The 13,798-nt window shown below is 27.5% G+C and overlaps 5 protein-coding genes across 5 annotated transcripts; 3 read left to right on the top strand and 2 right to left on the bottom strand.

Moving 5' to 3' along the window:
* Window positions 1-1,690: 1,690 nt before the first annotated feature.
* Window positions 1,691-2,401, top strand: FG379_001559 (uncharacterized protein; the record flags this gene model as incomplete). Its single annotated transcript, XM_067327162.1, has 1 exon — window positions 1,691-2,401. One exon carries the CDS (start codon window positions 1,691-1,693, stop codon window positions 2,399-2,401), a length of 711 nt encoding a protein of 236 aa, XP_067184080.1.
* A 488-nt stretch (window positions 2,402-2,889) lies between these two features.
* Window positions 2,890-5,121, top strand: FG379_001558 (uncharacterized protein; the record flags this gene model as incomplete). The annotated part of the gene is made up of 1 exon (XM_067327161.1): window positions 2,890-5,121. One exon carries the CDS (start codon window positions 2,890-2,892, stop codon window positions 5,119-5,121), a length of 2,232 nt encoding a protein of 743 aa, XP_067184079.1.
* A 644-nt stretch (window positions 5,122-5,765) lies between these two features.
* FG379_001557 (uncharacterized protein) lies at window positions 5,766-9,443 on the top strand (the record flags this gene model as incomplete). The annotated part of the gene is made up of 1 exon (XM_067327160.1): window positions 5,766-9,443. One exon carries the CDS (start codon window positions 5,766-5,768, stop codon window positions 9,441-9,443), a length of 3,678 nt encoding a protein of 1,225 aa, XP_067184078.1.
* Window positions 9,444-9,962: 519 nt separating this feature from the next.
* Window positions 9,963-11,149, bottom strand: FG379_001556 (uncharacterized protein; the record flags this gene model as incomplete). Its single annotated transcript, XM_067327159.1, has 2 exons — window positions 9,963-10,735; window positions 10,819-11,149. The coding sequence occupies 2 exons, from the start codon at window positions 11,147-11,149 to the stop codon at window positions 9,963-9,965; spliced, it is 1,104 nt and encodes a 367-aa protein (XP_067184077.1).
* A 708-nt stretch (window positions 11,150-11,857) lies between these two features.
* Window positions 11,858-13,141, bottom strand: FG379_001554 (uncharacterized protein; the record flags this gene model as incomplete). The annotated part of the gene is made up of 4 exons (XM_067327157.1): window positions 11,858-12,129; window positions 12,159-12,632; window positions 12,785-12,945; window positions 13,023-13,141. 4 exons carry the CDS (start codon window positions 13,139-13,141, stop codon window positions 11,858-11,860), a joined length of 1,026 nt encoding a protein of 341 aa, XP_067184075.1.
* Window positions 13,142-13,798: the final 657 nt, after the last annotated feature.

Raw genomic sequence — 13,798 nt, 5'->3', positions numbered from 1 at the left:
TTCTAAATTAATTTCTTTCCTCCTCCTCACTAATTGCATTAATATTAATAAAATTGGGTTTGACTGTGGGAAGAGAAAAAAATGGTGGTAATCGAACTTGCTAATTCATCTCAAATGAAGGAAGTTGAAGATAAATAGCAACAATATTTAACACTTAATTAGTGCTATAAACCTTCTTTCACTTGTTTTTCTCTATTAACAGAATTTTTGTTTCTTTAAACAAATTTAGCAAAGAAAAAAAAACGCCGCTACAATTTATCTGAATTCAACAAAATGAATAAATGTTTTGAAAAACTCTAAAAGCGATTATTCATAAATAAATATGCAAATTTAGTTGTAATTATTTCAATATATGTATATATTTCACAAGTATTACTTCACATTTTGTTTTTTGCGTAACTTAACACTTTATATGTTCATTCATCAAATTAAGTAAAAGCGCCTGCATACATAATGTGGGGAATGTTAATATCAAGGCTGCATGCAAATTTGCAATGCTGCGTAATTAATGTAAATAGTACAGTTGGAATGAGTAAATTATTATATTATTGATAAAAATAATAATAATTATATATAAACTTTCTAATATTGTTTCATATCGCAAGATTGTAATATATATTTATTTGAGCAAGGTGAAAAAAGTTGATCAACATATATATTCTGATACAAATATGAATGTATATAATCAACATAAATACATGTATTTTTTTATATTCATTTGTCTATGTTATAAAGAAGTAGAACCCAAATAAGTTTGTATAACATAATCTGTAAACAAAAATATGGAATTTGGATAATACCGTAGTGAATAAATTATATAAAAGGATAGTTGAGATATATGTTACAGTTTTTCACATTTTAATAAAAACTGACAAAATAACAAGTTCTGAAAATAATTAAAATGTTGCACTTGTTACAAATTAGTATAAGTAAAAATCAAAACTTGAAAATTCGTTTATTTATAAACATAATTTTATTATTTTTGATATGTATTTCCGTACATTCTCAATATATAACTGAGGTATATCAAAGTAAGTTTGAATTAATTAATATTTATGTCATAAACTAATACATTAATATTAGCATGTAGCGATAAAGAGGGAGAAGAAGCAAAATGTGGTCCAGGAGCAAATTGCTTTATAATAGGAAAAAAACCAACATGCCATTGTGCCGTAGATATTGCAACTGGGATAACGCTTTCAGGTAATCCATATAGAGGATGTACATGGGATTTATCTGGAAACTGGCAATTATATACAGGTGACGAATCATCTAGAGTTCAACCAATACTAAGCCCATTGACAAATGAGGAATTTCTTTTTAGACTTGATAGGACAGATGCAGTATTGGCTACAAAATACATAACAGGCTCAATATTCAATGTAAATGGTATAACACAAGCAGCAACTGGCTTATTTTCAAGATTATTTTTGGATGCAAATGACAATACGGCTGTTTTGCTTGAAAACGCAGAGGGGTTTGTAGATCAGCATGGCAGAACAATAACACTAAGAACAAGGTGGGCTGACACTACATTAAGTAAAGTAAATCATTCATGTAAGTTTTTTTTGTATAATAATGTTAAAATGTAATAGAAATTTACCTATTAATTTCCCACTTTATAGGGTTAACTGATAAACATGATCTTAGCGGAGATTGGTTAAGACCAGATGGTATCAAAGTACATTTGATGTATGTTACAAAACCAGTAAATTGGCCAGTTAAATCAACTATATATAAATGGTTAAGGGCATATTGGTTTGACGATGCATCATTAATATCACCAATAAGATTGTGTACAACATTATTTATGGATAAAACATATAAAGATGAAAAAAGTGCAATGGGGACATCTGCTAGATTTGTTCAACTTGGTTTTTTTGGTGCACTCAGATTTGGTTCAAATAGAATAGACATATATTCACCATCAAATGGATATCAGATATTATCATTAAGAAAGGTCGGTATCAATCTACCACCATATGTTCCCTTTAGTTTAGGTGCAATAGTTACGCCAGAAACAAATACATATAGAACAAATACAAATATACAACAAAGACTATACTACGATTATAACAATCCAGGCTTTGATTACAGCAATCCTTCAGATATTATGTATTATACAAATGGAGGTATAGGACAAAATAACTATGGTTATACGAATGAACAAGAAACTTATATTTCCGGCATGAGTTCTGATAACAATATCAGTGAAATAAACAACAAAGCATGTGATTTAAGTGGGCAGTGTATAGAGAATAAAGACAACATTAATATTATTAATGGCAATACAACTGAAATTCAACATACTTATGAATATAATAAATCATCTAATAATTTTAAAGAAATAGGAGATAATCATTCAAAAGAGGCGGAAAAAAATATTAGAACCAATAGTTAGTTGTATTAAAAAAAAAGAAAAAAAACACAAATATAAATAAATAAAGGTGAATATAGACACTGATTACAGTAAATTAAATAATTTTTATTTATAACACGAAGTTATAACGAAAAGGTGGTAAACACAGCGAATAAAAAGAAAAAACTTATAATTTCCCTACAAGTTTAATAGTTGTATCACTATACAAATAAATATCAAGCAATCTAGAAGAAAATGTCTATTGCTTAAAGTAAAACATTAAAGACTTTTGATAACTTATTATATAAGTTATTTTATATTCCTATTCAAGTTTTAAAATAAACCTCATTTAAATTTGAGCTGCTGATAGCATTGAGATTTTTGCTGTATACAAGTCTTTATTTGAACTTAATATACTTATGGATTTATATATATCAAATATATGTATGTGCTTAAATAAATATAGTAACACTTAAAACTGAGACTTTAATTAATTGTAATTCGATGTTATTTATAATACATCAATTGAAATGAGTAGTTATTACAATGACTATGAAAGTAAAGTAACACTAGATGGGAATCACAATGGAATAGGTAACGAAATACGAAGTAATTATGAGACTATTAATAATTACAATATTTCTGCTAACAGTGTAAAAAATCCAATTTATATTGAGAATATTTTCAATAAAGCGAATAACGAAGAAACAGTTTATAAACCAATTAAAAATGAAAATAACATCATTAACGATTTAGAAATAGTATTTAACAAAGTAATAAAGGATAATAAAATAATTGAAGGTACAATATATGATATAATTCAATTACAAATAAAAATATACAACAGTAATGACTATATTAATGATTATATATACAATGAAGTAGAAGAATTAATCATAATTAATACAGACATATGCAAGTGGAAAACAATGAGTGATATAATGATTTATATGATAAATAATAGAAAAAAATATAAATTAATATTTGAAAATATAAAAAGGATTAAATTTATCAATAACGAGTTTCCATTGGAGAATAAAACAACATCGTATATATTAGATTGGTTATTTTTATATATGATAAATGACGTTAAAATGATATCGGAAATATACTTTGAATCATGTATATTTACCAATAATAACAGCAGCTTCTTATATAAAGATTGTAAAAGACGTAGAATAAATAATGGCAGTAATGAAAACGGTTTCGTGGTGAAAAATAGTAGATTTGAGCTAAACCATGACTGTAATATGCAATCTGAAAATACGGTTGTAACTGACGATTGTTTAAGGATGAATGAAGATAATTCTATCAATAAAAACAGCCAAAACCATGATGAAAATTATAATAGTGATATCAACTGTTTAATAGATGGTATTTTAGGGAGAATATTTGGAGGAAATAAATACATAATGAGACGTTTTATGATTAAAGATACGCAATTAAGCGATTACCAAATTTATAAAATACTAAGTTGTATTTTTAACAATAATATTAAAATAAATGAAATTATCATTGATAGAATATACACTAGATATTATAGTAAAATACCAGAAATATTAAATAATAATTATTATGGATATGTTAAATCAGATCTTTCAAATATAATTAAACATATAGTTGAAAGTGATTTTAATTTTAGTGTATTGAATAAAATATCATTTTCAAATAATAGCATAAATAGTAAAGAGGCATATGGCATTTTCAGTTATATTGTAAAACAAAGATACAACATTACTAGAGGTGCAATTAGTGAAAGGAAATATGAAGATACAGACAAAAGTGTAAAATACGATTTTAATAAACATGACGGAGAATTGTTTATAGATTTTTCGAATAATTTTATAACGGATGATTTTTTTATCTATATAACTAAAAATTGTAGTTATTTTAAGAATAAAATAATTATTGATTTAACTGGTAACCCACTTAAAGAAAATGGCATATATCTAGATAAAAGTAAATATACCAAATACAACATTTATGTGGTATGTGAGTATTTATTCCCCAAAACATATTATGATGATTTGCTTAATGCAAATATTAATTATATTGATATTTCAAGAACATATAAAAGTACTGTAAATGATACTAATAAATATTTAAGTAATATTCCTGACTCAACATACTGTTCTGATTGCACTAAAAGTGTCAATAATGACTTAGTCTTTAATGAGTTTAATTACCACTTTTATACCGATGATGTAAATGATAATTATTATCAAAATTATTCTGTGGCAAATATCAAAAATGAGCCCATTAATTTTAATATTGATAAAGACAAGAGTGATGGTAATACTCAATGTTCCGATGGCTCTATTTCTGATAATAACATATCACTTAATTCAGATTCTAAATATCAATCAACAGGAAATGAAAATACTAATGATACAGAATATTATGATGATTTTTATGACTCCGAAGACGATGAAGATTATGAAGAAGAGGATGAAGATGACAGTACCGAAAATGATGAGGATGAGGATGAGGATGAGGATGAAGATGATGAAAATGGCGACTTTAACAAGAATGAAGAAAATTCTGATGAACAAGGGAAAAAGGATAAACATAAGAGTTTAGAGGAAAACGAGAATAAATCATATAAAATGAAAGGTAATTGTCAAGATGTGAACAGTAAAATAAATAATTTAAAAGTGAGCAAAGTTAAGATAGTAGAAGAGGACGATGCCATAGAGTCTCTGATTTCAGAAACGAGAGAAAACTATTTAAGATTTAAAATGGGCCAGGAAAAGTGGACTTAAAGAAATCACAAGTATAATTACAAAATATTTATAACAGTATGCGTGTATATCTAAGTATTATATATATTATTAAATTATTTTTCTTATAAATTATTTAGATATAGTTGATAAATGAATGTATGAATCTTATATTTCTCTCATTAACTTCTCTATTTATTGCTCTTTGTTACGTTCTCTATTAGTTTAATAATAATCTCTCATTTTTTCCTCCAATAATTTCTGTGAAGTAAAAAACTAGTGCTTTGTGACTAAACATGCAATTTCAACATGAAATAGTTGTTTGGCGGTGATGCCTCCCGCTCCATAAGTAGCACTATTAAACAAACATTAATATGTAAATAAATAAGTAAATATATATATATATATATATGTATATATAGCACAAAAATAAATAAACAAAGAGCAAAATAAGAGGGGTGAAATGAGGTTTATAAGGATAAAGAAAGGCGTATTGTAACAACAGTATAAGTAAAGGTAATAATAACAAGAAAAAGAGAATAAAGTACTATTAAACTTTTTAACCAAAAAAAATTGCCAGTAATAATTATAGACATTGTGTTAATACCAATTACAATAAATAACCACTTAATTTCATTTAAAAATAATAATAGTTGGAAATACAGTTTATTTATCTAAACTGAATAATGTACGAATATGAGAAGAATTGTACATTGTTAGTGCCACCTAGAACAGGAGTAAGTGCACCTACAAGCTCAGAGTTACAGAAAAAATTGGAAGATCCGAATGATACTGAAAAATGTAAGGCACTTAGAGAATTAATAATATGGATGACACATGGTGAATCCTATAGCAGACTATTAATGACAGTAATAAGATATGTTGTGCAAAGTAACAATCACAAGGTAAAAAAGTACTTGCAGTTATATTGGGAAATAGTTGAGAAATGTAATAGTGATGGTACTCTGAAGGAAGAGATGATATTGGTTTGTAATGCATTAAGAAACGATCTACAGCATCCAAATGAGTATATAAGAGGTTCAACACTCCGTTTATTGTGTAATTTAAGATTTATTAAATTAATACAACCACTTATAGAATCAATAATAGAAAACTTAAAACACAGACATTTTTATGTGAGAAGGAATGCTGTTATGTGTATATATTCAATAATAAAGACATTTGGTATTGATGTAATACCAAATGCAGTAGATGAAGTAGAAAAATTATTATTAATAGAAGGAGATATATCTACAAAAAGAAACGCTTTTTTAGTATTAACATATTGTGATGTCGAAAGGTCTTTAAGATATATATTGTCTATACAGGACAATGTAACATATATGGGTGATGCAATACAATTATTGTTATTGGAGTTATTGGGTAACATATACTGCGACTTCCCAAATTATAGAAATAATTTATTACAATTAATAATAAACATTGTTCAGTCTGGCTCTTTATCTGTATCATATGAGGGAGCCAATACACTAATTAAAATAGGTAATGTAAGCCCAAATAGTACAATAAAGATAGCTATACAAGCATATATAAATATATTACTCAATCAATCAGATAACAATATACGTTACATAGTATTAAACAAAATGTCTAAAATAACATCAATGACATCAGCGTTATATACATTACAAAGATGTTTTATTAAAGATTTACTTAGAGTATTGCTTTGTTCAAATTGTTTTTCAATACAAATAAAGGTTATTGACATCGTGATGAATTTTCTTCTCACAAAAAATAACTGTTTGGACATATTTCAATTTATTTTAAAACACTTACAGGAAATATCTAGCAAGAACTCCAGTGATGCTTCAAATGGTGGGACTTGTTTAGAGTTTGGAAGTCCCAGCAATGCAGGAAATAATGATGGAAATAATAGTTATGATTCGAATATTAATTTAGCATTTGGGGGTGGGGTAACTTTCCATCATCACGCTCATCATTTTGGAACCAATAATATAATTATTGGAGGAAATATTAGACTATCAGAAAAACAACAGTTCCAGCAGTATCAACTAATATTAATAAAATCACTTCATGAAATAATTAGAAAATACCACAATATAACATTCAATTTAATGTTAAATTCAATATTAATTAATTTTATGACTTGCGATAATCCAATAATTGTTAATGAGATAACTCAGTTCTTGAAAGAAATGGTAATTAGCTATCCAAATTATCAAAAGGAAATAATAGACAAAATTATTTTTCAGCTTCCGTATATTCAGTTTAGCAGACCAATAAGAACTTGTCTTTGGATACTAAGTGAATGCAATTACGATAAAGGTTGTAAGATATCAGAGATTATAACGATTATAGAATCACTTTTAAAACCATTACCATTGGTAAATGGTTCGAGGAATATTAATTGTACTGATAGTTTAAATACGGATAGTAATGGTAGTAACTCAGTTGTTGGTAATAAGACAAACACTGTGACCAAAACTGTTATATTGGAAGACGGAACTTATGGAACACAAGACATAGAAACAAATGCTGTAAATGCTACTGGTGAAATGCCCGATGGAGGCGAATTTCTGTATTCTACCAAAAACGCAAATTTTGGCGTTTATCTTAGAAACTTAATAGTAAAAGAGGATGATCTTTTGCTTATGGCTAGTATTGCTGTCTCTCTTGTTAAATTGCTTATGTTTCGCGTGAATGTTAAAAATAAGGACGATAATTGTGACAAGAATAACAATGATGTTGATAAAGACTATAATTTGTATTTTCTGGGGCTAGATATATACAACAAAGTTCTTTACATTGTTGTGTGTTTTTTAAAATATTGTATGAACGACAACAAAAGTGGAGGTTTGATCAATGATACTACCCACAGATTAAGCCACTGCTACATCATTTTGAAGTCCCTTTACAACGATTTGGGTGAAGAAAAAAAAGTTGATATTGAGGGAGAAAGTGTCTTTCAACCGAGTAAGAAAACAGTTTCTCTTAGAAATAAACTTTTCCCAACATTGGAAAGTGGGATTTGTAATAAGGCTCTAAATAGTGGTACTTTAAATTACAGTAGTGAAAATAAGGGCAATGCAACATTAGGCTCAATTACGGGTGAGAGAATAAAAATCAAAGAAAGAAAGTCTTTTCAAACTATCAATTTTAGACAAATAAAAGAGAAATTGTTTTCAAGTAATGTTGATGTATTGCATGTAAATGATGACGACTGTTATTACTATGACAATAATAATGGTAATCAATTCCACTACGGTATTGAAAATGATTTTTCAGGTAACTGTTTTCAGTTAAATGCAAAAAATGACTTGATTGGTGAAAAATCTACTTGTTCATCTAAAAGAATATTCCCAATAACAGGAATAAGCGATCCAATATTTATCGAGGCAATAATACAAGTTCAAAACCAGGATGTATTGCTGGAGTTAATAGTGACTAATCAAAGCAATAAAGCTATACAAAATATTCAAATAGAATTATATCCATACGGTAATTTGAGGGTAATAGAGAAACCTCAACAAATCAGTCACTTGGAGCCTATGGAGGTGATACATGTCTATTCGATTTCACAGGTGAAATCAATAGAAACGGGGATTTTGTTCGGATTTGTTACTTTTCAAATGAAAAACGGCAATAACAGTGATAACGTTGGTTCATCCTTATCATCACATCAATCTTCAACACTTTCACCATTATCATCTTCATCATCTAGTATGTCTTCACAAAGTGATATTGTAATATTAAATGAGATAAATATTCATTTGATAGACTTTATTACTAATTCAAATATACAATCCTCTTTATTTAGACAATTATGGTCAGAATTCGAGTGGGAGAATAAAATACCTATACATTCAAGCTGTGACTCATTCATTCAATTTTTGAGTTATTTAATAAAAGAAACAAAACTTTCAATTGTTGATAACAATGTAAGCGGTAATAACAGCGAAAATGTCTTGAATAACAGTGAATCTCATCTTCTTAAAATGGAAAACCAATCGTCATTTTTTGCTGCCAATTTATATGCCAAAAGCATATTTGGCGAAGATGCTCTTATTAATGTTAGTCTAGAAAAACAAACTTGTAATCAAAATAAAGAAAAGGAAAGTGGGACTACATGTTTATCCTCAAGTAAAGATAAATTTATATCTGGTACCGTTAGAATTAGGAGCAGAACTCAAGGTATTGCGTTATCTTTAGGTGATCACATTCTGTCATTACAAAGGAAAGTACCCAAGGATAATAATAATAATAATAATAGTGATAATAAAAAAAGTGTTGCAGACACTATAATTGGGAGAAAAAAAGGTAGTGATTACTATAGTCGTTCACACTCACAACTTTTAAATATTGATTTTGGTGATATACATTGAATATTATTAAATGAAAAATTATCTAATTCAACACGAAAATCAATGAACGAACTTCTTTATTGTTATATATTCAAAGTTACACCAATTAAAAGAAAAATAGATAATCACTGTAATGTTTTGCTTTAATTTCTTTTTTTATTATTTTTTAATTGTATAATAATTACCAGAATTACTAATTTTACTTATTCATTAATTAAATATCAATAAGTCCATTTCCTTACCTTTTCTCCCTACTTACTCCCACATATCTAAAGTCATCCATATGGATCACCCAGTGATTACATGCCTCTAATTAGTTACATATATACGTTACTAGAATAGAACAATGTCACATTATAAAGCACTTACATTATGGTGTAGGCAGGTAAAAATTTAGAAAATAAAGTAGAAAATTAAAACAAATTAATAACCTAATTCATTTTTGCATATGTATATATATGTTTATAATGAATTGTGTAGTACAGTCCAACGAACACCAAATCACTGTACAAATGTCTTAGTAATATACAACCATACAAATCAATCTATTTTAAGCTCAGTAAGTTTGCATTTTAAATATCTTTGAATGTTTGGATTGTCCCTGTAGCACTCAACATAGTATTGAGAATACTCCTTGTATATCCTCTTCAAGTTTCCAATGTAGAGAGATTGATATTCCCTAATTAATTCTCTGGAGGGATGCTGGTCATTACTTTGATTATCAATGCAATTTGTTTCATGACAACAAACGATTGGTCTACCTATAACAATTAAATATGGGACGTTTTTAACAGGAAGAAGCGGATTCCACCAAGTTTCCCCACAAAAAAGTACGCTAGGAAGGCTAAAATCATTTAAAAACCATCTAAATTTTTTGAAATATTGAAGTTGGTGAAAAGATAAACACTCCCCAAATACATATACAGGGCGAATTGAATAGTTATATTTTAAACAATACTTTATAAAACCAAATCTTTTCTTAGCATATATGTGATCTACCCCCCAACTTAACAATATAGTCTCATGAAATCCTCCTGGAAACATTAATAATGGGCCTTCCCCTTTCATCATTGTGTTTTTAAACGATGTATGACTTGCACCTCTTAATTTTACTGCTGAATTAAGTACTATATTTATTATTGGTTGAAACCAGACAAGAGATTCTGTCACTATAAGATAAAAACATTTATTTATTATCCCAGATATAGTTAAATACATCGAACCTATCCCCAATATACCGTGAGGATGTATACAGAGTAATTGTTTATCATTAACATCCAAGTCTGGTTCTTCTATTATAATTCTTGCAGGTCCTATTCAATTAGATTCATAGATTCAAATTCATTTAAATTATTATTATTTTAGTTTTAGTGTTTATTTGAATAATTAAACATACCTGTCCAAAAATGTATATCTTTAGTTATAAAATTACATAGTTTTTTCAAAAATAAAGGAATATTATCATTTATCCTAAAAAGTATTGGTATTAATATTATTAGTAGAAATAAATCAAATAATAACCAGTTTCCGACATAAAACCAATATAATAGTGCTATTGGAATAAATATAGACAAGGCCCATATAGATATCAATATTGTATATGCCACACACCCAATATATTCATTGTATGCAAATTTACCGTCAACTTCAAAAGGTATATCTACTATTTTTATGTTACCTTCTAATTTAACTTCTTTCTTATTTTTTTTACTTTTTACATTCTTCATAATCAAACTATACTTTTTATTTTCCATGTATATTTTATTAAAAATACAAGGTTGTGTATGCGAATGTATAATTTAATGTGTTATGCATTCACATACACTATCCTTGTCCACAAATAAATTAAACCAATCTCACTTGGACGCTTTCTTCCCCTTTCAAAACTACATTTCTCACAATTTTATTGCGGGTTAGAAGACAAGCTACACTTCGTTTTCCTATTTGGTGTTCGTAGAAGAACCTATTAAGAGAAAAGAAAAATAAATAGACTTCCCTTGTAAAATTAGATAAAAACCTAACTTATTTTGATCTGTATTAAGAAAAAAACAATCTTTACTTAGTAATTAACTAGAAAAAAACAGGTTTGTGCACTATACCAGAACTATCCAATTAACTACATAATGTTACAACTTTTTTCCCAAATAATACGTACTATTATAATGTTTATATTCAGCTTTTATCTGCCTATTATTTTCGTTCTTCCTTTTCATCTCTGTCTGTAATCCCCACAGTTTTTTGTTCCAAGTCCAATATTGGACCGGAGAAGCTTTTGGCTTAATAGGAAAATAGGATTGCACTCATCCTGCATAGTTGTGTTGTTAACAATTACTGTAATTTCAATTATTGTTGTAACTGTAACCTTATTAAGTCACATTTCTCTTTGTAACAAGAGGAAAATATTTTTTTCAATATAGTATATAAGCTAATGCTCATTAAATATTGAAATACATTCTTTTTGTATTATTGTATACTTGTAATGAAAATTCGTTAAATGATAAGTTGCAATTCAAGTTCTTATGCAATATCTGGGCAACTTGTATAATCTTTACGGGTTCATTTCTCGCCCTAACAAGCATATTTTCTAGCCACTTCGCAGGTTTTGATACTTCTGGAAAATGTGTATCTATATATGAGTAACTTGAATGTGTTTTTTTAATGTCACACCAAGGTGAATCTATGAATTTGCTGTTTAAATCTATTAAACCTTAAAAAGTAAGAAAAAAACAAACTTACCTGTTTCAATATGTAATCTATCAACAGGTATTCTTGAAACGACACTTAAATTTTCATCTGATTTTAAAGAACATCCATTTATTCCTATATCTAAACCCATATCCAAAATCACATTTAATTCATTAACGCTCCCAGTAAATGAATGTACAACTCCTTTCTTGCGCTCCCACAAATATTTGTATTTATTTAATATTTCAGTAAATTTCAAGAAACAACTATTATTATTATGTTCACCCTTATTTTCTTGTGTTGAAAAACTAGTTCTCATATGAAGAAACATTGGAAGATTTTGTTCTTTTAATAATTCAAACTGCAATTCAAAATATTTTTCTTGTATGGACATATTCGAAAATTGTGTTCTTTCCGAATCTAAACCAAATTCACCAATTGCTACTATGCGTTTCGCATTTTTTTTGATTAATTCTTTTAGTTTATGCATATAATACTTTGAGTGTTCATCACATTTACTGCAATCTAGTTCCACATTTTCTATATCCCTACAACTATCACATAGAAACTCCTATTTATTCGTATTGAAATTTAATAAGTTATTTATGGTTAAAATATTAATATTTTATACGATATTTATTAAACTTCTTTTTGCCCTTGATAAAAAGAGAGTAAACTTACTCTAGTTCTTGTTGGATGAACTCCTACTGTTGTAAACAAAAAATTGTGTTCCGGATCGTATTCTTGACATATTTTTAGTGATTGAACACACTCCTCGTAATTGCCCGATGTTATTATTATCTTTTCCAATCCACCATTTTTGGCTCTTTCTATAACTCTTTAATGGTAGTAATAACAATTTTTTTTAAATGAAATGAGTTATTGCAATTTGCTGTTACTGCTAACAAAACCTACCTATTCAAATCAGGATTATGATGTCTTCTCCCGTTGTAAACACCCTGAAACATTAAATCGGTCAAATTAGAACCGATATCTATGAATTTTATATCATCTGCAAGATTTGAAACTGCCATCTTCATTGCGTCTGCGAAGAAGTTATTTTATTGTACAGTTATAGTTAAAAGTTATTTGAATATAAGAATGCAAACCTTATATATACACTACAAACGTTCAATTTTACAAGTATTATATCTATCACTTTCACTGTATTGACTTCCTATTCACAACCATTTATTCTCATTCTAAATGCTGAAAAGAGAATAACTAAAATTCTTTCGTGTTATTTTTGTAAAATTCACTTGTTTGTCTGAAAGTATATATGTAAATTATGTGTTGTTTTATGTTCATTAATCAAACAATATTAATTTTAAATAACAAAGAAGAAATAAAGAAAACCGGTAATTAAACTTTATATTGCAAATACGTCATGAAAAATAAATTAAATTGAGACCCAATACATATTGAAAGCAAAAAAGACGATAATATATGCACCTAAAAATCGAAAAATAAGGATAAATCAAGTGAAATATGAAATGCTTAAAACTCTGAACAATAACCAACGTATTCCAATCGCACAAGTAAATGACTAGAAAATTTAATTTAGCATTTTTTTCAAGATTTTAATATTTAATTACTATCAATTATGATTAAAATTATACTTCAATTCTATTTAATTAATAATTAATATTTTGCGGCGCCAAAGTGTGGGTAAAGATGGTAACGTGTAAATA

The sequence above is a fragment of the Cryptosporidium bovis genome (assembly GCF_009768925.1).
Source record: "Cryptosporidium bovis isolate 45015 chromosome Unknown contig_23, whole genome shotgun sequence".
NCBI lineage: Eukaryota > Apicomplexa > Conoidasida > Eucoccidiorida > Cryptosporidiidae > Cryptosporidium > Cryptosporidium bovis.
Note: the sequence above shows the minus strand (reverse complement) of the source record. Positions and strands in the feature narration are given on the sequence as shown.